General features: G+C 55.1%; 1 protein-coding gene across 1 annotated transcript; it reads left to right on the top strand.

Annotated features, from left to right (window-relative positions):
• Positions 1–590: 590 nt before the first annotated feature.
• On the top strand, positions 591–21590 carry Meltf (melanotransferrin). The gene is made up of 16 exons (XM_052159039.1): positions 591–744; positions 1937–2091; positions 3987–4086; positions 5871–6053; positions 7145–7301; positions 8359–8426; positions 10314–10501; positions 11040–11220; positions 11802–11953; positions 13651–13747; positions 14477–14671; positions 15386–15542; positions 15639–15706; positions 17374–17561; positions 19123–19321; positions 19825–21590. The coding sequence occupies exons 1-16, from the start codon at positions 696–698 to the stop codon at positions 19902–19904; spliced, it is 2217 nt and encodes a 738-aa protein (XP_052014999.1). The 5' UTR covers positions 591–695; the 3' UTR covers positions 19905–21590.
• The last annotated feature ends 267 nt before the right edge of the window (positions 21591–21857 follow it).

Here is a 21857-nt window from a genome sequence, read left to right as displayed (position 1 = left end):
GCGGTGCCCTGGGGAGCGGCCTCATCCCAGTCCACGGCCAGTCTCGCCTGTTCACTCCTCAGCAGCACCTGTGGTTAATCCCGGTTGTTAACATTAGTTATAAAACTTCATCGTCCACACGGAAAAGTAACCTTCTGTAATAGTGTTAACTGCCAATTTGATACGGTCTCAAGTCACCGAAGAGATGAGTCTCCGAGAATATCTGCAAAATCATGGATGCAGCCATCTTGAGTCATGGGCCCATCCATACTTGAGTCTCCAGATGTTGCGTGCATTGTGGGTGAAGGGTGGCGCCAGTGAATTAGGTGACCCACTTTCCCCAGGCTCAGACTCTGACCTTCCGACTTCTTTTCCTTCCAACTCTGAATGTGTCCCTGTCAAGTAGGATGTGGCATTGGGGTCCTCAAGCACAGAGAAGGATGGTCTGGAAGGCAAATTGTTGAGGACAGAGAGCCAGGGGGTAGCTAGGTCGGGTCAGCAACCCTCGGACCGGCCGCCAGGGGGCAGAGGAGGCGTCAGCAGGGGATGCCAGGGAGAAAGCCAAGGCCACGCTGGTCAGCCTAGGTGCTCAGTGCAGGGTGTGTTGAGGGGCGTGGACTCTCCCTGGGCTGCGCTTAAATAGTCAAGGGCCAGAGAGACTAGGGAGAAGGAAGCCAGGACTGCCCCGCCTGCACCCCAGCCAACGCAGCGTTGTCATGAGGCTCCTGAGCGTGACCTTTTGGCTACTCCTGTCCCTGTGCACTGGTGAGAGTGTCCCTGGGAGAAGAGTATGGGGTAAAGCAGCGGTGCTGCGCCTGCAGGTTTCTCGCACCTTCTAGGGCTCAGCGCAATTCCCAGAGGGCTTCTTAAAGGAGGCAGCCTTGAGCCAGGCCTGGAAAAATCATGTCAGATGTCAGGGAAGAAGTCCCGGGGGGCGGGAGTGGAGGGGGCAGGGGTCTGGGGGCCGGGGATGGGGTGGGGGGCAGCTGTCTAATGTGGAAGGTGGGAGGAAGCTTAAGGGACAGGACACAGGCAACCCTGATGACAGAGGAGGAGGAGGACGGGGAGGAGGAAGAGGAGAAGGAGGAGCCTGGCGACAAGGGTTGAGTGCTCTGAGCCCCATAGCAGAGTGAGGCAGTGGCATGTCCAGGTGGCCCCCAGACTGTGAGGCAGCTACAGTTTGACCCTTGGTAAAGACGGTAAAGCAGGCTGGCAGCAGAAAGGACCGACCCCCAGACGAAAGGCAACCCCAAAGGCAAATTCCAGACGGACAGGCCTCCAGAGGGTCTTGATTACAAAGTCACCAAGCCAGAGCAACTCTGGGACCCGTTTCTCTGGGCCACTGCAGGGACGCTCCTAGAACTCTGACCTGGTCAGGTCAAGGCTGCAGAAGGAACCCACGCAGAGGGCCTGTGTGTCCAGCTCTGTGTAGGTTGACTTCTCACACTGAAGGTGGTGTCTCACCTGCTAAGTCTCCCGATGTCACCTGTTACAGCTGTGAGCAGAAGTTGTACCTTCCCTTGTTTGTTGCACCTTCCCCTGCCAGGGCCCTCTGATTCTGCCTCATCGCAGATGACAGAGCACCAGTTACTCCCTCCGTCTGTAGTCCAGTGCTTATGTAGAGGGGCAGGGACACTGCTGGGGTGGGATCCCGGGACAAGCCCTCTTTGGGAAAGAGACAGGAAGTTGCCGGCCACAGCCCCTGTTGAGATTTGGGGCCAGTGCTCTCTCTTTAGCAGGGATTTCCCACTGCTCTGTGGTGGGCTAGGTTATGAGCCACCCATCTGCAAAACTATGAGCTGTGGTTAGAGTCCATAGAACAGGTTTGTCCCGCCTCTGCCTGGCTGCCTCCCCCTGGGAGCGCAAGGCTGTGTGTCAGGGGACTGGCCGTACAGGCTGGCCGGGTCTTGGTGCGCTGGCTCCGGGAGGAAATGCTGTCGACTGTTCTCTCGCGCAGTCCTCTGTGTGACCGAGGTGCAGTGGTGTACCATCTCAGACCCGGAACAACAGAAATGCAGAGACATGAGCCAGGCCTTCCGGGAGGCTGGCCTTCAGCCTCCCCTCCTCTGCGTCCAGGGCACCTCCACTGACCACTGTGTCCAGCTCATCAAGGTGAGGCCTCTCCCTTCTGACTGTCCCCCACCCCTGGCCCGGACAAGAGAGCTCTGACTCAGGAGGCCTGCACAAAAGGCCCATTCACTGGAACGGAGGCCGAGCTTCCTCTGCCAGCCTTGGCGATACAATCTCCTGAGTTTCCCTAGCAGCAAGCGCCTGACTTTTTCCTGCCAAGCGGGAAGTGAGGAGGGGCTGTGGTCCAGATGGGCACCAGTGGGGAAGGAGGAAGTGGAGAAAACCCCTGGTAGGACAAGTAGCCCTTTTGAATGAGGGCAGCGATGCTACCCCCTCGTGGGGGGGAGAGTCGCTTGCTTGCTTTCCTTTATTAGTTTTTTATTTTATTTTATTTTGTGGTTTCGAGACAGGGTTTCTCTGTATAACCCTGGCTTCTTGAAACGTCCTCTGTAGACAAGGCTGGCCTTGAACTCAGAGATAGACCCACCTATCTCTGCTTCCTGAGCGCAGAGAAAAGTCGTATGCCACTACCCCCAGGCCTAGGTTGGTTTTCTACTGCTGTGAGAAACACCGTGAGGGGTTCGTTTCAGCTTACGGCTCACAGTCCGTCATGAAAGGAAGACAGAACAGCAGCTAAAGGCAGAAACCTAGTGTCAGGAACTGAGGCAGAGGCCATGGAGGGATGCAACTCAGTAGCTCGCTCCTCCTGGCTTGCTCAGTTTGCCTTCTTAAATAACCCAGGACCACCTGCCTGGGGGAGGGGCTGGCCCCGCCCACACTGGCTTGGCCCCGCCCACAGGCCTGATTCCACCCCCCCACAGTGGGCTGGTCCTTCCATATCAAGCATCCATCAGGAAAATGCACCACAAGCCAATCTGGTGGCAAAGGTTTCCTCCTCTCAGGGACTCTAGCTTGTGTCAAGTTGAAGGGAAGTTAAAAAAAAAAAAAAAAAAGCTGGGCGGTGGTGACCTGTAATCTCAGCGCTTGGGAAGCAGAGGCAGGTGGATTTCTGAGTTCGAGGCCAGCCTGGTCTACAAAGTGAGTTCCAGGACAGCCAGGGCTACACAGAGAAACCCTGTCTCAAAAAAACCAAATCAAAAAAACAAAAAAACAAAAAAACCCAAAAACAAACAAAAAACCTAGCCAGCATAGTGATGTCTGGAGTTGTAAGGTCCAGGAGAAGAAGCCCTCATCCCAAAGCCCTGGGAAACTGAGCTGGGAAGGCTAGACTAGATGAATGGAGACCGATTCATTTCTTCTTCTTTTTTTATTGAAAATCGTCTTCATTTACATTGCCAATGGTAAAACCCTTCCTGATATCCCCCCTCCCCTAAGTCCCCCAACCCCTCCCTCTCTTCCTCCCCGCTGCCTCCATGTATATGCCCCTCCACCCAACACACCCCCACCTTCCCCCACCTCGGTTGAGACCAATTAATTTCATTCTCAGCAAGACAGGACAGGTACTGGGTCTCCATTGCAGTCCGGCCCCCGGGAGGCCTCTAAGAACTAATCAGCTAGTGGGGCCAACCCTCTCTGAGGGCAGAAGGCAGCAATGAATAACAATTCCTCTCAGCTTCTGCCTTCATGAACTGTCTTGGAGGAAAAAGCTGGTTAGGGACTGGGGCAAGAAGCTGAGAATTGCCCCATGAAGAGATGCTTTCTGCGACAGCTCCGTCTTGTGTCTACTGATTTCTCATTCACACATCAGTGATGATCCTGTAAAATTAGCAACTAACTAAGAGCAAATGTGGAAACTCATGAGTTCTGGGCCCGATAAAGGAAACCCTGGGCCCTTAGGTCAGGGCCGAGATCAGGCTCCTGGGCCAGATGAAGAAGGCTGCGTAGCCCTCCATGTTTCTCGAGGGGCTGGCTCTGGGTTGCCTGTGGGTGTCACGCGTGCTGGCTGAGTGGACTGACCGCCCCTCATTCTCGATTAGGACCGAAAAGCAGATGCCATCACCCTGGACGGAGGGGCCATTTATGAGGCGGGGAAGGAGCACGGCCTGAAGCCAGTGGTGGGTGAAGTCTATGACCAAGGTAAGGGGTCTGGGGTGGGAAGAAGCAAAGACCCCTCACAGAAGTCACCTGGGTGGTCTGGCCACGTGACCCTGAACCTGGTCCCTAGCTCCACAGAAAGCCCTTCTGAGAGCCCCCCGCGTTCTCATTTGAAACCTTTAGGTGGGAGAACCAGGGACTCAGAAGATGAGTCTGTTCTTCCTGGGCGGTCTAACACGCCGCACCCCCCCCCCCAACTTTGGTCCACTGAGCTCTTACTAAGGGGCAGTACCCTGCCTGGGGCAGGGCTAGGTAAAAACCCAATGGTCAGGCGCCTGGTGACCAAGGTGCCCGGATATACACAGTGCCCCTGTCAGAGGCCGCTTGTGGGGGCGGGGGCTGGGGACGGGAGGGATCAGAAACGCCACGGCTGGGGCCGGCTGCTACCCCGTCCCATGTCTCATAGTAGACTTACCTCCCATGCTGGACTCCCTCTCTCTGGACCTGCTCTGTCTGTCTCCCTCGGCTTGTCCAATGCCCAGCCTCTTCAGTCAGCAACACAACCATCTTATCGTCTCGTGAGCTCCTGGCAAAGGCCTCTGAACTGTCTCTAAAGCTCTGCTTCTCCTCCTCCGCGAGCCTAAGGCCTCATCCCTCTGCCCTGTCGACCCCGAATGGAGCCTAGACCAAGGCTCTTCACACCCTGGCTGGCTGCTAATTGAATTTGTGACAGTCCCATGACACAGGACACAGTCCAGCACAAGGAGCCTTTCCTCCAAGGCCACCAACAGCCCTGGCTCACGGCCCCTAGCAGAGCTCTTCCTGTGGTTAATTCAGCACCACATCGAGCACCCATCGTCCGCTGGCTCCCTGTTCCATGGCTGGGAAGCCCTGTTTCAGCAATGGAAGTCAGATACCCAGCACGCACCCCAAACCCCAGTTCCCCACAGCGCAAGTGCTATGAAGGAAAAAAAAAAAAGCCAAGAGAAAGAGGTGCCAGGAAGCCTACAGAGGAGGGCAGGGGGGCGGCTGGTGGGACAACAATGGCCCTGGTGGCTGAGGCCTTGATGACTCCAGTCACTAATGAGAGAGGCAACTGCTTAATTCTCTCAAACCCAAGCGTGCTCTGATCATCCCACGACCACACAGCTTGTAAGAGAGGGGGCAGGGAGAAGGAGAGTCCCCGGAGATGGGTTAGTTATGTGAAGGGAAGAGCCCTTCTCCACCGTGGGCCACCCTGGAGTCTCGAGGGGCTGCAGAGCCAACTTGGCGGGAGCTATCCAGGGTCTTGAGTGACTTAGGGTCGCATCCAGCTCCCTGTGTCTCCCCACTTCCATCCGCACTGCAGCACCTTGACCTGGTTTTTCCTTCTGCAAGGGGCCCTCTAGCTTCTCCCCCAGTTCTCCTCTCTCCATAACCATGGCGCCCCTCCTCAAACCTCCAAGTTCTCCTAAGTGCTTCTGGGAGCCGAAGGCTCCCCTCACTTGAGCAAATGGAGACCCGGCTGTGGCCAGATGGCTTGAGAAAGAGACCGGGGCAGCTGAATAAATTCCTTATCTCTCTCCAAGTTCAGGAGGTGGAGGAGGAGGGGCGTCGTGGGGCGGATCTTGCCGGGAGATGAACTAGAGGGCGCCTTCCAGCTCTTAGTGACACAAAAGCAAGCACACACGCGTGTGCTCGTCTGCACATGCACGGACACACGCGCGCGCGCACACACACACACACACACTTCCACTGAAGAGCATCTCCCACTGCCTGCCTTCCCCGCAGCCTCCTGTGTCCTCACCCTTGCCGTCCTCTCCCCTCCCTCACTTCTCGCCTCCTAGACATTGGGACTTCCTATTATGCCGTGGCTGTGGTCTGGAGGAATTCCAACGTGACCATCAACACCCTGAAGGGCGTCAAGTCCTGCCACACGGGCATCAACCGGACTGTGGGCTGGAACGTGCCTGTCGGTTACCTCGTAGAGAGTGGTCATCTGTCAGTGATGGGCTGTGATGTGCTCAAAGGTGAGAACTTCAGGCCCAGCTTCCTCCCTCTCCCTCCTCCCTCTCCCTCCTCTTCCCCTTCTTCCCTTTCTTCTTCTTCTTTCTTCTTCTTCTTCTTCTTCTTCTTCTTCTTCTTCTTCTCCTTCTCCTTCTCCTTCTCCTTCTCCTTCTCCTTCTCCTTCTCCTTCTCCTTCTCCTTCTCCTTCTCCTTCTCCTTCTCCTTCTCCTTCTCCTTCTCCTTCTCCTTCTCCTTCTCCTTCTCCTTCTCCTTCTCCTTCTCCTTCTCCTTCTCCTTCTCCTTCTCCTCCTCCTCCTCCTCCTCCTCCTCCTCCTCCTCCTCCTCCTCCTCTTCTTCCTCTCCCTCTCCCTCTCCTCACTTTCATCCGATGCCCCCTGGGAACCTGCAAAGCCCCACCTCCTTCGGGACCCTCCCTGACGGCAGCCTGCGAAGCCACGCCCTCTTCTCTGCTGGTTGGCTAAAGTGCAGGACCCAGCCACAGTTATAGGGAGAGGATCAAGAAGAGATCAGGCTGGTGGGCTGTGGAGGGCGGTCCCTGTCTGGACATGTATCCCGAGATCTCCAGGATGAGAAACTACATTTTCAGGACCCAGACAAGTGTCACATTCACCCATAAAAACCCCCAAGTGGTTGTGGGCCCCCGCCATGGTATAACAGACAACCTGGGAGATTCCACAGCCTCTGGGGCGGCCAGCTACCCTTCACGAGGGTGAACATTCGTGAAAAGATGTTTCTGGAGCCTTACTAATGAAGAGAAAATACACATAAAAAGCAAACTCCACAAAAATCTCAGGTCAGACGGCTTGGCCGCAGGCCTCTTCCCCCGTTTTGGTCAGACCGCTGGCCGCTGATCTGAAAATGAACTCTACGGTGAGAGCAGCATCCAGTTTGCAGTCTGTTGTGCTGTGAAGACATTTAGAGAAAACTCATTTCCCAGTCACAGCAACAGCCCCACCCGGGTCCCAGTCTGGGAATATGGGTGTGAGCCATTCCCCGTGTTCCTTCACTTGACTCTGAAGGGTGGCGTCTGGGCTGATGGCTTTCTTGAGTCTCCAGGGTGGGGTCAGTGACCTCTCTTTGCCCCTTCGCACAGCCGTTGGTGATTATTTTGGGGGCAGCTGCGTCCCTGGAACAGGAGAAACCAGCCATTCTGAGTCCCTCTGTCGCCTCTGCCGTGGTGACTCTTCTGGGCACAACGTGTGTGACAAGAGTCCCCTAGAGAGATACTACGACTACAGTGGAGCCTTCCGGTGAGGGGGGGGGGGGGCTCGGGCAGGGTGCAGCGAGAGAAACTCAGGGGTGCAGGGAAGTGATTGTGGGCTGCAGGGCATCAAAGAGCCCTTTATACGAAGCTGTGCTGCTTCATAAACACGAAACCGGAAGGTGCCAGGCTGAGTTTGCTCACAAAGTCAACAAGTTTGGTGTATTTGGGAAAGGGAGGGCTCTGACCAAAGAGAATGGAAAAAGCCATCTCAGGCGGCTCCTGGGTCCCCGTTCTGATGTCTGAGCATGGAGGAGGGCGGTGAGGTATATGACTGGACACCGGAGCTGGCCTGTCACTATGCCGGTCCTGACTGGCACTTTAGCCTTCCATGACTCAAGAGAGAGTCTTAAGGGCTTCTGCCTCATCTCATGTCTCACAGGAGGGTTTCCAGTCCCTGTAGGAATCAGTGCTCCGTGTCCACACTCATGATGGGAGGCTTACTGGTGGCCAGGGGGCACAGTTTTAACCACAGAAGGAGGACACCTGTCAGAGGCCTCCATTCTGACACCTCCCCACGCCAGTCCAGTTTGCTTATTTTCTGGCTGTGGGGACCCAAGAATTCCCATTGCCCAGTAGTTCCCAACCTGCCTCCATATTGGGAAAATATATGAAAGTCAGCATCTTTCCCACTCAGAATCTTTGGGTATAGCATGAGAGTCCTTCTAGTCCAGTCCCCTGTATCAGAGACAAGTCCTCTTCAAAATACCTTGGGTGTCTAGGGTTTGGATCGCAAGCCCAGGGGGGGCAGCACGGGACCTGCACTAACTGTGAGAGACCCCTAATTCTCAGAGAGCCCCACCCCACCTGCTTCCCTGGCCCACGTGACACGGAATGGTTAGGATGAGTCCACGACTTGGCAAAGCCACACAGACAACAATTCGGGAGCAGACCCCTGCCTCCAGAACTACAGAACTGTAAAATATACCCTTTAGGGAAGCCCCCTGCAGCTCTGGTCAAATCCCCAGGATAGAAGACTGGGGGCTGAAGAGCCGTAGCAGGGGTCAGGTGGGACTGAGTGCCCAGGTTCACGGCTTCCTTCACAGGTGTCTGACGGAAGGAGCTGGTGACGTGGCCTTCGTGAAACACAGCACAGTGCTGGAGAACACTGATGGTGAGGGGCGTCTGTCTCAACTGCCCGGGGTGACCCCAGATGGCTTGCAGCACGTTGGTCTAGTGCTGCTTTGAGTCTCCTTGGGGGACTCTGGCCAAGTCCCACAGTCTGTGTACTGAGCTAAGGGTCTCACCATAGGCATTTCTGCTTGGTGCGGCAAGGGTCAGGGCAAGCAGGGCTCTAACTGTGGCATTGGCTTCTGTCCTGGTCCACTTAAGTCTACAAGCCCCACGCTAAACACCGTAGGCTGTCCTGTCCCTTCCTGGCATTTCCTCTGTGACCGGGCCTTTCCCTGGACAGTCTTGCTTTAGATGGGTTCTTCTGGTATGGTTTTTTTGTTTGTTTTTAATTTTGTAGTAGTTGACCTTTAGAACTTTCAGGCAGACACAGTGCCACATGCCTATAATCCCAGCACTTGGGTGGCTGAGGCAGGAGGATTGCAAGCAAGTGCTAGGATTACATGCAGAGCTGGAAAAGGCCTCACTGTGGAGTTGCCTGAAGATCAGTAGGGGATTTTTCCTCCCTAAATTGAAGTTGAGATTATGTGCAGCAAGATTTAGTTTTCTCCCGACCAACCTGCAGCCACGTCTAACCTTCGCCCGGTCAGGATGTGTGAGCCTTACCTGCTTTAGTTTTGGGTTGTGTTTCTTGTTTTTGTTGTTGTCTGGGTTTGGGGAGTCATTGTGTTTGTTTCTAAAAGAGGGGAGGGGATCTTAAAGCACAAAGAATTGTCAGCAGGACAGGACAGCCCTGAATGAACTATACTGAATATAGACTTGGAGGTTAGTTAGACAAAATAAAGTGTAGTCTAGGCTCTCAGCCGTCCAGCTTTGGTCTCCCAGGCACTAGGGTTGTAGGATGTGTGCATGCCCAGGTGCCGCCACAGCTGCCTCTTCCTTCTCTTTGTTTTGTAAAAATTGGCCAAAGGCACACCATGTTTAATTATGAAACACTGTCCCAACACTCAGCACCTCTGCATTTAAAAAAGAGGAAGAATGCAAGCCTTAAATCCCATGGCTCAGGAACTCCAGTCCAGCCAGGTCTACACAGCAAGCTCCAGATCAACCAAAGCTGCATAGTGAGACCTTGACTCAAAAAATAAGTAAAATAAAGAATACATACGGTTAGGGACTGTAGAGATCACGGCTCTTCCAGAGAACCTGACTTCAACTCCCAGCACCCACGTGGCGCCTCCTGTTCATCTGTAACTCTGGTTCCTGGAATCCGATGCCCTTTTCTAGCCTTCATGGCCACCAGGCGCACACACGGGGCATTGACACACATGCATGCTAAACACCCAGACACATGATAGATATAAACTTTATATTCTACCTTGTTATTTTAATCAACATTATAGCATGCATGGGTTAGAAAACTGACCATAAGGGAGAATAAACCAAAATAGTAACATTTGGAGCTCTGGGCAAAGTTTGGGGGATGACTCTTCTCCCTTAGGGCCACAGCTCTGAGGAGAGTCTATCAGTCAGGTGATTCACTGCTCCTGCACCCTGCCCCTGTACACTGCAACCTCTCCCTTATGCCTACTCTTGCACCTTCTCCTCTACCCCTCCCCCACACCTTGCACCCTATACCGTGCCCCCTCCTCCCTGCCCCTGCCCCTGCCCCCTGCCTACTGGGCTCCATGTAGCTCTCTCATCTTACCCTCCGTAAGTAGCCATATCTGTGTGCTGTGTTACGGCATGCTCCCTCAAATCCATCTCAACAGAAACTGGAGAAAGGTAGAAAGGGCAGTGTATACAGCCGAAGAGCTCCCGGCGTGGGTACCAGCTCCCCGCACCCAGCCCCCTCCAGCCCCCTCTCCTATCCCCCTCTGCCCTCCAGCCCTCTGTGAATGCAGGAGCTGACTCCCCAGTTCCCACCTTCCAGGTAAAACCCTGCCTTCCTGGGGCAAGGCCCTGATGTCGCAGGACTTCCAGCTGCTCTGCAGGGATGGCAGCCGGGCCGACGTCACTGAGTGGAGACGATGCCACCTGGCCAAGGTGCCTGCTCATGCTGTGGTGGTGAGGGGAGACATGGACGGAGGCCTCATATTCCAACTCCTCAATGGAGGCCAGGTGAGGCGGGTGCTGTGCTCCTGGACAGCACTGGGCCCTTAGGTGGAGGACTCAGTCTGGTGCAGCCAAGGTCAGTGTGAGAGGCCAGTGCTTTGCAAGCTGGTGGGGGAGGAGGAAGGGAGGAAGGGGGGAGGGAGGAACAGCCAGAGCATGGACATGGCCTCAGTCCCAGCACCCCTCAGTAGAAGCCCTTCCTAGTTGTGCCACTGAAAATCAAAACCACAGTTCGGGGCAAATAGGATAGCGACTGCGCTGTTGGCTAACTGCGGCGAACAATGTTTTGTAGAGACCCCACCACGTCAGCCACCGCCTAGTCATTATAACCATCTTAACCCAGACCACAGGCTCTGGGATCGCATGGTGGGGGCTGATGAGGTAGCGCTGGAGGGAGCAGGGCATCCGGGAAGGCTCTGTGAAGAAGTGGCAGCGTGGGCACCTGGCCTGAGTTTGCAAGGAGGAGTTAGAGGCGACAGACTTGGGAGGAAAGGATGCGGCCCGCAGCAGCCTCGCCACCCCGGTTTTTACCCTTGTCGTGCAGCTTCTGTTCAGCCACGAAGACAGCAGCTTCCAGATGTTCAGCTCCGAAGCCTACGGCCAGAAGAACTTGCTGTTCAAAGACTCCACCTTGGAGCTTGTACCCATTGCCACGCAGAACTACGAGGCCTGGCTGGGCCGGGAATACCTGCACGCCATGAAGGGCCTGCTCTGTGATCCCAACCGTGAGTCCTCCTGTGGCCGCCCTTGCCAGCGGCATCCCCGCCTGGACGGAACACGGCGGGGTTCTCTACCAGGCTCGCCAGGGCAGGGCACCTCTCCAGGCAGTCTGGCGTGTGCCCTGTGGCCCCTGGAGAGCCTGTCACTTCGCTGCTTGGCAGTTTGGAGAGGACTATATAGCAATCCTATGGTGAGACCTATGGAACCCTGTGAGAGCCTCCAGGGCCTGGGACTCGGGTCCTGGGAGCCTGTTTTAGAACTACTGTGTTCAGAACAACTCTGATCCCACAGCCTCCCACTCCCCCTCTTTACTGTATGGGTTTAGGCGTGATCTCGCCCTCGGATTATTGCCTGTAAGTGGGCTTCCTGCCTCCGGGCCCCTACACAGCTCCCACCTATAGCCAGGGAAATAGGATGTCAGACTGAGTCCAAGACACAGCAGTCTGCCTCAAGCATCCCAGCTGTCCATTTGAGGAAGTGGGTAAATGACCTGTCCTGGTCACACGGCTAAGAAACCCACTCAGAATTTCCCTGAGCCCTGATTGGAAAGGCTTCCTGTTGAAGTCCCCGTGTGCACCCTACGCAGGGCTGCCCCACTACCTGCGCTGGTGTGTGCTGTCGGCACCCGAGATCCAGAAGTGTGGAGATATGGCCGTGGCCTTCAGCCGCCAGAGTCTCAAGCCAGAGATCCAGTGTGTGTCAGCCGATTCCCCTGAGCACTGCATGGCGCAGATCCAGGTGCACGGCGGAGGGCTGGGGCGGGCGGGGGCAGTTGTACGTGGTACCTGGTGCAATCCCCATCTCTCACACCTATGTGGTAAGGGCGGGGAGGGGATCCTGTGACAAGCTCACGGAGGAAGGCAGGTGAGAACCACAGGTGGCTGAGAACAGACCTTTGGTCCGAGAAAGTCCCTTCTCTCTTCTGAACCCGTTTCCCCCATACTTGGAGAGAGTGGGAGATAGATCAGAGATAGATCACTGTTTGCTAGATGTGTCTGTTGGCAACCCACACTTAGAAATAGATTTCATTGTGTTTGAAGATCTATCGCACAAAATAGGAATGTAATAGGAATGAATGGAAACCGCATCCCACATATGAAGGGATAGAAGAACGCTCGGTATTTCTGTTTCTTGCATTTGATCTTGGTCTTTTCCCTGAGCACTTGCTGTGACCTGTTCAGGTGTCTTGGGACCCACTAATCCACAGGGAAAACTCTATTCCTTGTTCCATCCCATCCGGGTCTGTCCTCCTGACTACCTTGGCTGGGCACGAAGGGAAAGAGAGGCTGGGAAGAGAGGATGTCTATTCCCTGATGCCTGGCAGACGGGCCTATCTCTGGGTAGCTCTTTCTGAATGCCGCCTTGCGGCAGAAAGATGGGAAGGGGCAGGATCATCCCCTCTTGGCTGAGATGCAGCCACACAGCTTTTGCAGGATTGACAGGAACCGGGGAGGGAGGCGCCTAGGCCTGTGGAGGAAGGAGCGGAGTCTTCCCGGGCAACCTCAGAAACCCAGCAAGAGGCTCAGTTGGCCTCGGTTCTGGCACCCCAGGCTCTGGAGATGATGTCCAGCAAGGTGCCCACTTCCCTTTCCTGAATTCCACGGTGACTGAGACCGAGGCTATGTGTCCAGGCTGTGTCCCCGTTAGTATCACAGGAGGTGTCAGAAACTGAGTTAGGAGAGAGCTTTAGAGATGCACCCATTGGGACAAACACCACCACCTTCTCCCCACACCTGCAGTAGTGTGGGGCGCCCTTAGGGTGCCAGGGCCTCTCTTCCCCAGTCTGGCCCCTTTCTTGTAGCTTTATTACCACATAACCCCTAGTCTAGTATCAAATGGCTTTAGAATGAGCAAGCGGGGTGGGGGTGGGGGGTAGGTGACAGGGGGGCGGGGGGAGATCTCAGTGTGCTCAGACAGAAGAACTGCCCACTGCCTTCCCGGTCAGCCTGTTCCTAACACTCGGGGAGGACCCTGAGGCCCCGGGACTGTCATCTTTCAATCTCTGGGCCAGTCTGCCATTGCAGCTGAGTATTGCCCATGAAGTGTGCTACCCACGGAAGAGTGCTGAGAGACCTCAGGCCACTGGAAGTTGGCAGTCCTTGGGGACCAAGCAGTGGGGCAAGGGCAGTGCTCTCTGTGCGGAGGAGGGACGTGGGGGAGTCCTAACAGCCACGCTCCGAAAGGCTGGCGAAGCTGCCGGGAGCCGGGTACCCCCTCCTGTATTGGCCGCCCTTAGCCTTTCAGTGTCCTCTGGACCTGGCATCCCCATAAATGCGGGAAGGGACGGGATAAGGACAGAATGGGGCTTTCCCAACAGTGGTGACCCCCAAAGGAAGAGAGGCTGAGCTCCCTCTTTTCCCTAGGGGGGGAGAGCCCTGCCATCTCCCGGGATTCCTGTCACAGCAGCATAGTGAGCCTCCCTCTGTTCCCTGCAGGCTGGGCACATCGATGCTGTGACTCTGGGCGGTGAGGACATTCACAGGGCAGGAAAGGTGTACGGCCTGGTTCCAGCGGCTGGAGAGCTGTATGCCGGTGCGTATTCATGTCCCTGCCTGGGGGCTGATCCTTCCGTAACTCTGACACTGCCTGGGAACTTCCAAGTTCCCTTCAGTACTTCATCCCGAGGCTTCTGCCAGCCTTCTGTCAAGAAGCCAGCCCCTCCCACCCTGGAACTCAGTTACCTGTCTGTGCGATGCAAACCTCTGAACACCTACAGACTTTCCGGACAGGGTCAAGGAATTATTCTAGTCTTTGCAGAGCCCAGTCATACTCTTCTGACTTCCAAATTCCTTATTAATAATTACTAAAGCCCTTCTTACCAGCCAGCCCAGGCTAAACAAGGAGACCACCCCACAGTTTGTAAGGCTCCGGAAGATGCTGCTCTCTCCCTGATGTGATGGTGGAGCTGATTGCTTGCTGACTCATTCACACCTTCTCGGTGGTTTGGGCTTGATCTCAGGACATTTATTTAGTCCCTTCCACTTGGCTGTGAGAAATCTCTGGGCTTCGGGAATATGTCTGTGGGTCTCAGTCAGCCCTGCTTTCCTCCCTTAGCGAAAAAATAAAATACCAGCTGGGTGTGAGGAAGATGACGGGTTTCAGCCAGGCGAGACACCAGCTGCTCTCTAAAGGCCCTGGGTCATCAGCTGGGCTTGCGCAGTCCCGAGATGAGACGGCACAGTCTCAAACGGGAGGGGACAGTTGCGGCATGAGTCCCAGCTCTGACAAGGGGTCCTTTTCAAGATGTTCCTCTCCCCACAGAGGAAGACAGCAGCAATTCCTACTTTGTGGTGGCTGTGGTGAGACGGGACAGCTCCTACTCCTTCACTACGGACGAACTTCGCGGCAAGCGTTCCTGCCACCCCGGCCTGGGCAGCCCCGCGGGCTGGGAGGTGCCCATAGGCTCGCTCATCCAGCGGGGCTTCATCCGGCCCAAGGACTGTGATGTCCTCACAGGTATCCCCCTCTGAGGGACACGGGTCCTGAAGCTCTTTAGGATCTGATGGGGAGATGGTCAGCTCTGAGGGCTGGGGGCCTTGTGAACCTAACAGGTCACCTGTTCTTGACATGGTCCTAGTGTCACCCCACAGCTTCATGATACGTCTAGATGTTCCAGGCCCTCAATCCCAGTAGAATTAACACTGAGCGACATGGGGAACGTGGGAATAAGAATAGGCAGGTTGTCCCCATGCCTAGCAGCCCCTAGGCATCTGCAGACCTCATTGGAAAGTGACAGGGCATGCACTTCTGTGCCCAAATATTTAAGTGCTAAGATGGCGACAGAATAAGAAAGGTTTGCTAGTTGCCCACCACATACGGCTAATGCAAAGCTCTTCCCGTATTCTCAAGGTCCGAAGCCAGCGAGGTCCTTGAGTTGACTGGCCACACCCCTCTCCTGGCTGGTAACTCAGAGACAATAAGTATAGTTTTCTTACCTTTAATCACATGGAAGGCACCAGAACTGACAATTCTGTCTCCTGACAGTACTCAATTGCTCTAATAAGGAGACTAGATCATGAGGAAAGTTCAGGCCCAGGTCCCTTGGGGAAATGGGGGTGGGGCTACAGTCTGCCCCTCTTCTCCCCACCCCTCCCACCCACCCCCCGCCCCCCCCACCCCCCCGCCATCTTTCTGCTGAGCCCTCATTCCATCCTTTGCATTCTGCCCCAGCGGTGAGCGAGTTCTTCAATGCCAGCTGTGTGCCTGTAAACAACCCTAAGAACTACCCTTCCTCGCTGTGCGCGCTCTGCGTGGGAGACGAGAAGGGTGACAACAAGTGCGTGGGCAGCAGCCAGGAGCGATACTATGGCTACAGCGGGGCCTTCAGGTACTCGGTGGCAGCCCCGGCACAGGGGCGGGCTTCTGGCCTGGCCCTGCGGCAGGACTGTCTTCCTGACGGCTAGCCTGCCCTCCTCCGTGACAGGTGCCTCGTGGAGAATGCAGGGGACGTGGCGTTCGTCAAGCACACGACTGTCTTTGAGAACACAAATGGTACGTGAGAGGGCTCGGGCTGGAGCTAAACAGAACGAGCACGGGGTTGACGGGCTGTTTCCGGTCTCCAGAGCAATCCAGGCTCGGGGTGTTGCTGGGTTTAGAGACTGAGCAGCAGTCAAGAGAAACTGAGTCTGGAACCCTCTAACCCCCCATGAGCCTAGGGACCCCAGGAACCACACCGTAAGGACAGATTTGGGGGACAGAATTCAATGTTATATCCCACGGCAGGGTGATGCCTGAATCTCGGCTGCTTTGAGACCTGCGGGCTCGCCTCTGGTCACTGGTCAGAAGCAGGTCAGTGGCCTGTGCAGGGAAATCTACTCAGGTCTCACCAAGGCAGGGCCCAGCCAGGTTCATCACACAAACAACTGGGTTTCCTGCAGTCACCTTCCCAAGCTCAGACACTCGGGTCCCCAAAAGCCACCGCTGAGATCCTGTCGGCATACAGAACCTCTCAGCTCCCACCCCACACCCACTCAAGTGGAGAAGGCACGTCTCGGTTAAAGCTGGAGTCTGTGCCCACAGCACCTTAGTGTCTGTACTTCTGCCTACCCTGCTGTGCCCTGGCTTTGAAATTCCAAAAACCCACGCCCAGTCATCTTTGCCCTTTCCTAATGCTGTCTTTCCAGGGACAGCACAAAGGGCACAGCTGTGGCCCAAAGCAGGGAGGAATTAGACACTTAGGAAAAACATCAGTATTTAAATATTTAAAAACTCAGATCCCACCAGGTGCAGTGTTCAGAGGTCACTGAGGTCACAGGACATGGCCCCAACAGAGCTGGAGACAGGCCACCCTGGAGACGGCCCTCCCTGTTGCCCCAGGCCGGCCTCCCTGCACACCCTCCAGGGAAGGGAGCTGGTAGTGTGCTGGAGAAGGCAGTGGGAGGGAGATTGGGCTGCTGTGACACTTGTGACTCCCAGGGTCCTTTAGTGTCTTTGGCTCTATGTGGCATTCCCCTGCCATTCCCTCTGGAAAGGGAGGCTAGGTAAGTACCTCAGGGCAAATACGATGTGACTCGCCAGGGTGGCCCCTCTTGGGAAGCTCTGCGAGCAGCTGCCTGCTCCAGCATCACACGTGCCGCTACAAAATGCAGACTCCGGCCTCTGCCCAAGAGCTAGAGTGAGCTTCTTCCCAGGCTGTGGCCCTCGAGACTGTGTCTCACACGTACAACTGATGCCACACCCTCTACAGTCTAAGAGCTTAGCACTCAGAGACACCCCATGCCCAGCTTCAAGGGCATGACCCACAGATAGGAATTCTTACACAAGAAGGAAAACCATAAAGATATCAAGGTCTGGCATTGTAGCACAGTCCCGCACTCTGGAGGCCAAGGCAGGAGGATCATAGTTTTGAGGCCAGCTTAGGCTGTATTGCAAGATCCAGTCTTAAAAAATGGTTTTATTAAGAGCCCTCCCTGGTTTTGTAGCTGTAAAGGGCTGTAAATGGAGGTGATGGCCCCCACTTCATCCCCGCCCTGTGTGGCTGTAACCTGCGCCTGTCATACTGAGCGCCCAGAGCCACATTCCGCCAGAGGGTTCTGTCCCTCCCTGTAACAGCCGAGAGCACAGCGTTTGGGACGCTGCCCAGATATCACCGCCTCTTCCCACTGAGGGGTCTCACGGATTTCTCTCCCCCTTCTTCCCACCCCATGCTGTCCCCTCAGGTCACAATCCAGAGCCCTGGGCCTCTCACCTCAGGCGGCAAGACTATGAACTACTGTGCCCCAACGGGGCACGGGCTGAGGTAGACCAGTTCCAAGCTTGTAACCTTGCACAGATGCCATCCCACGCTGTCATGGTTCGTCCAGACACCAACATCTTCACTGTGTATGGACTTCTGGACAAGGCCCAGGTAAGCCAAGCTAGAACACTCTCAGGGAGAGTGACCTCAGGGAGGGAGGGCTGGGGCCAAGCCCCAAGGTGGCTTCTGCCTGCCTGGAGCAGAAGTCACAAGAAACTCAGGAGGCCAGGAGGCACTGTATAGCTTTCGTTCCAGTCAGGACATTCTCCTAGCAATCATCCCCCTGTCTCCTACATCATTAACTTTCCTTCTCGACTGGGCAATCCATTCCCAGCAACATACAAACAGCTGCTTCACCAGCCACAAGCAGCAAACTAACCCTCCTGGCCTCGCATCTCTGAACGTTACAACCCCGTTCCTTGTCACTGCTGTTACTGTTGTATGACCCAGGAACTCAAACCCAGAGCCCCCTCCCCTAAGATGGCTCCTCCACTCCCTTGGAAGACAAGGGAGCTATCTCCGTGCTAAGCCTGTCAGCTCCTCTCCTGGTCTGACTTGGAAATAGCTCCAGGCCAGACAGTGCTTACCACGTACCTGAAACTGCTCTTGTCAAGGGCACCTTGATACACATTGCTGAATCCAAGGGCCGCAGTCTAGGGTCTCACTGCGCCTGACCTTACACCACAGCACACAGCGTGGGCCACAGCTCCCTTCTCCTGAGCCTCAAAGCCCTTCTCTTTGAAACACCTTCTCCTTTGGCTCTCAGATCCCCACATCACTGGCTCCCCTCCCAACTCTATCGATTAGGCTAAATTTAACCTCCTTGACCCACCAGAACTATAGACTAGCAGAGCCAAAGGACTGTTCGTTCCTAAACTGAAATTATAAGTGATCTGCTCATTCTCCTGACAGAGCCAGTCTGTTCCAGGAACAACCCCTTCAACCTCATACCTACCCCTGACCGGTCTCTCAGGCTCTCTGAAATTAAATGGGGACAAGTACTTTGTGGGTGTATATTTTTCTGAGAGAGTTGATGGCTTCAGGAGAATAAGTCCCCCCATGACTGAAGGCCACGGCCACTCTGTCCTTTCCCTTGGCTGCTCCTTAACAGTGGGCACACATTATGCATATTTGTAGATGACCTTTGTCCACAGCACTATCTATATCCCAAGCTGTCCTCCCACTCTCTTCCCCAGCCCTGGGACTATAGGAATAGGCCGCCATGCCTGGCTTGTTGTATTATATTATGGTGATATTCTGGTATTGTGTCACATCTTCCTCTGGCTGTTTGGGACTGTCCAAAGCACAATCAGTGCAAGGATTCCCACCAGGGAAGGAAGCGGCATCACTCCTGTGACTCTGAGGGGGTTAGAGGTGACACCGTCCACGCCCTCACTATTTTCTTACTCCTGGTGACAGAGCAAAGGCCTCTGAGGTTGTTTAATCTCTTTGGAAAGGATCCCCATGAAAATGGCGAGAAAGCCTGGTCGGGTGGGAATTTCTGGGAGTCTTTGGATGGTGCCTCCATGCAGATCTTTCCCCAGACTCCCTCCATGACAGAGGGGAGGTGGCTGGCTCCCACTGAGAGACTTGGAGCCCTGAAATGCTTGCTCCTTGGAGCCCTAGGAGATTCTGTAAGCCCAGACACCGCAGTTGAATTTGATGTTTCCAGGACCTATTTGGAGACGACCACAACAAGAATGGTTTCCAAATGTTTGATTCCTCCAAATACCACAGCCAAGACCTGCTTTTCAAAGATGCTACGGTCCAAGCAGTGCCCGTCCGGGAGAAAACCACATACCTGGACTGGCTGGGTCCTGACTACGTGGTCGCTCTAGAGGGAATGTTGTCTCAGCAGTGTTCGCGTGCAGGTAGGGCCGCAGGCCTGATACGCCAGAACTTATGTTACCCCCTTCAAAGGTAACACCCCAGAATCATAGGGGTAAAGAAGTTTGGAATCAAAACTCTGAGGAAGTTAAAGGGTATCCCAGGCCCGGGTGAAGCAGAGGAGGAGGTCCCCATTGCACACGCTGTCGAGGTGAAGTGTCCCAGGTCTGAGCAGGGAGGCTTGCAGACAATTGAGGCAGCTCTGGCGTGTTACCCAAATTGACTGGGATCATGAACATAAAAGCTGAAATGATAGTCTGTGGTGGATCTGAGGTAACAACATAAATATGTATGCAGTATAATTTGGAAAGGAATACATATGTAAAGAAAGCAAGGAAAGGCAAGATTGTCGTGGGGTAGAAAGGAGTCTGGAGCTAGCAAAGTACACCGAAATAGTGCTGCCTGTGTGTGAGCACCAAGCCTTCCGCCCACAGGCCCGGTGCTTCCAGCCTTAACGACCTGTCATCCCCCCACCCTCCACCCGCAGGGGCCGCGGTGCACCAAGTCCCCCTGCTGGCCCTGCTCCTGCTGACCCTGGCTGCAGGCCTCCTCCCGCGAGTTCTCTGAAGGCGGCTACTTCAGGCCACGCCCTGAGCAGGGAAAGTTCCAGAGCCCAACCCAAGAAACCAGGACATCAGCTAACCCTGCAGGAGGCAAATGAGAACTCACACACGCAAGCCTCCGACGTGTGATTCTAACCCAGAGAGAAATTTTCTAGAATCAGGACGATTGTTAAGGCCAAGTCTTCCCACCTTGCTGGAGCCCTCAGTACCTGAGGCGGCTGGCCTGGCGAGCAGCCCAGCCCCTCCTCCCACACTGCTGGCGCCTGCAGCGAACCCGTGCCTCCCACCTGGAACCATCTGGCTGGCTGAGGGGTTAGGAGCAGGGGGGGGGAAAGATGCCAGTTGCCATGGCAACCGTGGAGCAGCTTCCGGCCTCTGCGCTGGCCACCTGGGGAGGTGCCAAGGAAGGAGCATGCCCAGAACCTAGAGAACCTCCGCGACACACTTCCACCCAGCAGCCCCCGTTCTCCCCGCCACACCACCCTCTCCTGTGGGCACCAAGGCTCAGACCCACGCCCTCAGAGGAACAGCCTTCATCATTGTCTTCTGTGACACCAACCTAGGAGCCCAGCACACTGGACAGCAAGATTTTGCCAGACTGGGATGGGAGGAAGGGCAGAGCTGTATTGTGGAGATGAAGTCCTCCAAAAACCCTCAGAGGAAGGAAGGGACCTACCCCCTCACCCCCCCAGAAAGAATGTTAGTGTGTGAGGTGCAGGGTGCGAACTATGCAGATTAACAGCTCCTGTGGCAAGCAGGTCTTGCCCTGCCCTGCCTGGACCTCACTGCACAATGAAACTGTTGCCTGGAATCTATTGTTTGCTGTCCTGGTCTCAGTCTCCACATTAGCTTTCTCTCTGCCTTCACGTACCCCTTCACACACACACACACACTCACCTTATCTGTGTGAACATATCTGTTTGTCTGAGGAAGCATGAGCTAACCCAAAATAAGGCCATGTCGTGATGTCATGAACTGGGCCTTAGGACATACCACGAGCCAGGGCATTGGGAAGAGCCCTGTCTTCCCCTCACCCTGCTTGTTTTGGCTGGTTGCATCTTTCGAGAGGGTCCCTGGTTCCTAAGAGCTGTGACAGTCAAGGCATAGGAAAAGCCTCTTCTCCACCGTTTTGCCATTGTTCTCTCAAGAACCAGAAAAAGTTTTCCAAAGCTACCAACTCTTACTCCAAATCTTGTTCCCTTAAACATAATAAATAAAAAGGAGAAGAGCTAGGAGCAAGCCGTCCTTGTCAGCACACTGGAAGCAGTGTGGGCCTGGAGCTATTTGTGTCTTGGTCTGTGTGGGGGGCCTCAGGATGCCGATGCCAAGCCAGGTTCCCAGTGGCCCGCCCCCACCTGTGGGCGACGGGACAGATCCTTTCCATCACTCACCAGTAGTCCTGGCAGTGTCCCAGCCAGAGTCACACAATCCGGAGGAATCTCGGTCACCATGCTGCTTTGCAGAGCAAGCCCCTCCCCTCCTCCTCTCAGAACACAGCCATCCATTCTTGTCTGAGCTGGGGACTTTCACGGTGAGGAGTGTACTGTGGGCGCGACTGTGCTGCCCAAAGTGCGATGTCTGTGCCGTGTGCCTTTCAGGTGTGACTTTCAAGAGCGTGGTGTAAATGACGTCTGACTGCCACGGGCCACTGCTGCGTTGGTGCTAAAGAAAGACATTGGTTTCTTTTTAAATAAAGCCGTATATCCCTGCATACGCAGAGGCCTGAATGGAGGTGGAAACCGTCTGCCACCTGACTTAACTTGTTTTCTTTGTCGCTCAGAAACCAACCTGCTTCAGGCCCCTGCCCTGCCTCACCACAATGGTATATTTCCTTTAGAGCCCTGTTGGCTGAGAGGAGTCAGGGACCACTCTGCCGTCTCCGTCTCCGTCTCCGTTTGCTTCCCCATCTGGCCCATCCGTTCTCTGGCCCCCGCAGTGCCCCAGCTATCCCCATGCC

The sequence above is a fragment of the Apodemus sylvaticus genome, chromosome 15, assembly GCF_947179515.1.
Source record: "Apodemus sylvaticus chromosome 15, mApoSyl1.1, whole genome shotgun sequence".
Classification (NCBI taxonomy): domain Eukaryota; kingdom Metazoa; phylum Chordata; class Mammalia; order Rodentia; family Muridae; genus Apodemus; species Apodemus sylvaticus.
This window is presented reverse-complemented; position numbering and strand designations above follow the sequence as displayed.

Bases quoted from the DNA above. Each gene is read 5' to 3' on its own strand.
- Meltf (XM_052159039.1), top strand. From the start codon at position 696: ATGAGGCTCCTGAGCGTGACCTTTTGGCTACTCCTGTCCCTGTGCACT. The intron at 11,954-13,650 runs GTGCACGGCGGA...TGTTCCCTGCAG, and splicing joins ACTGCATGGCGCAGATCCAG to GCTGGGCACATCGATGCTGT. The intron at 15,543-15,638 runs GTACTCGGTGGC...CCTCCGTGACAG, and splicing joins GGCTACAGCGGGGCCTTCAG to GTGCCTCGTGGAGAATGCAG.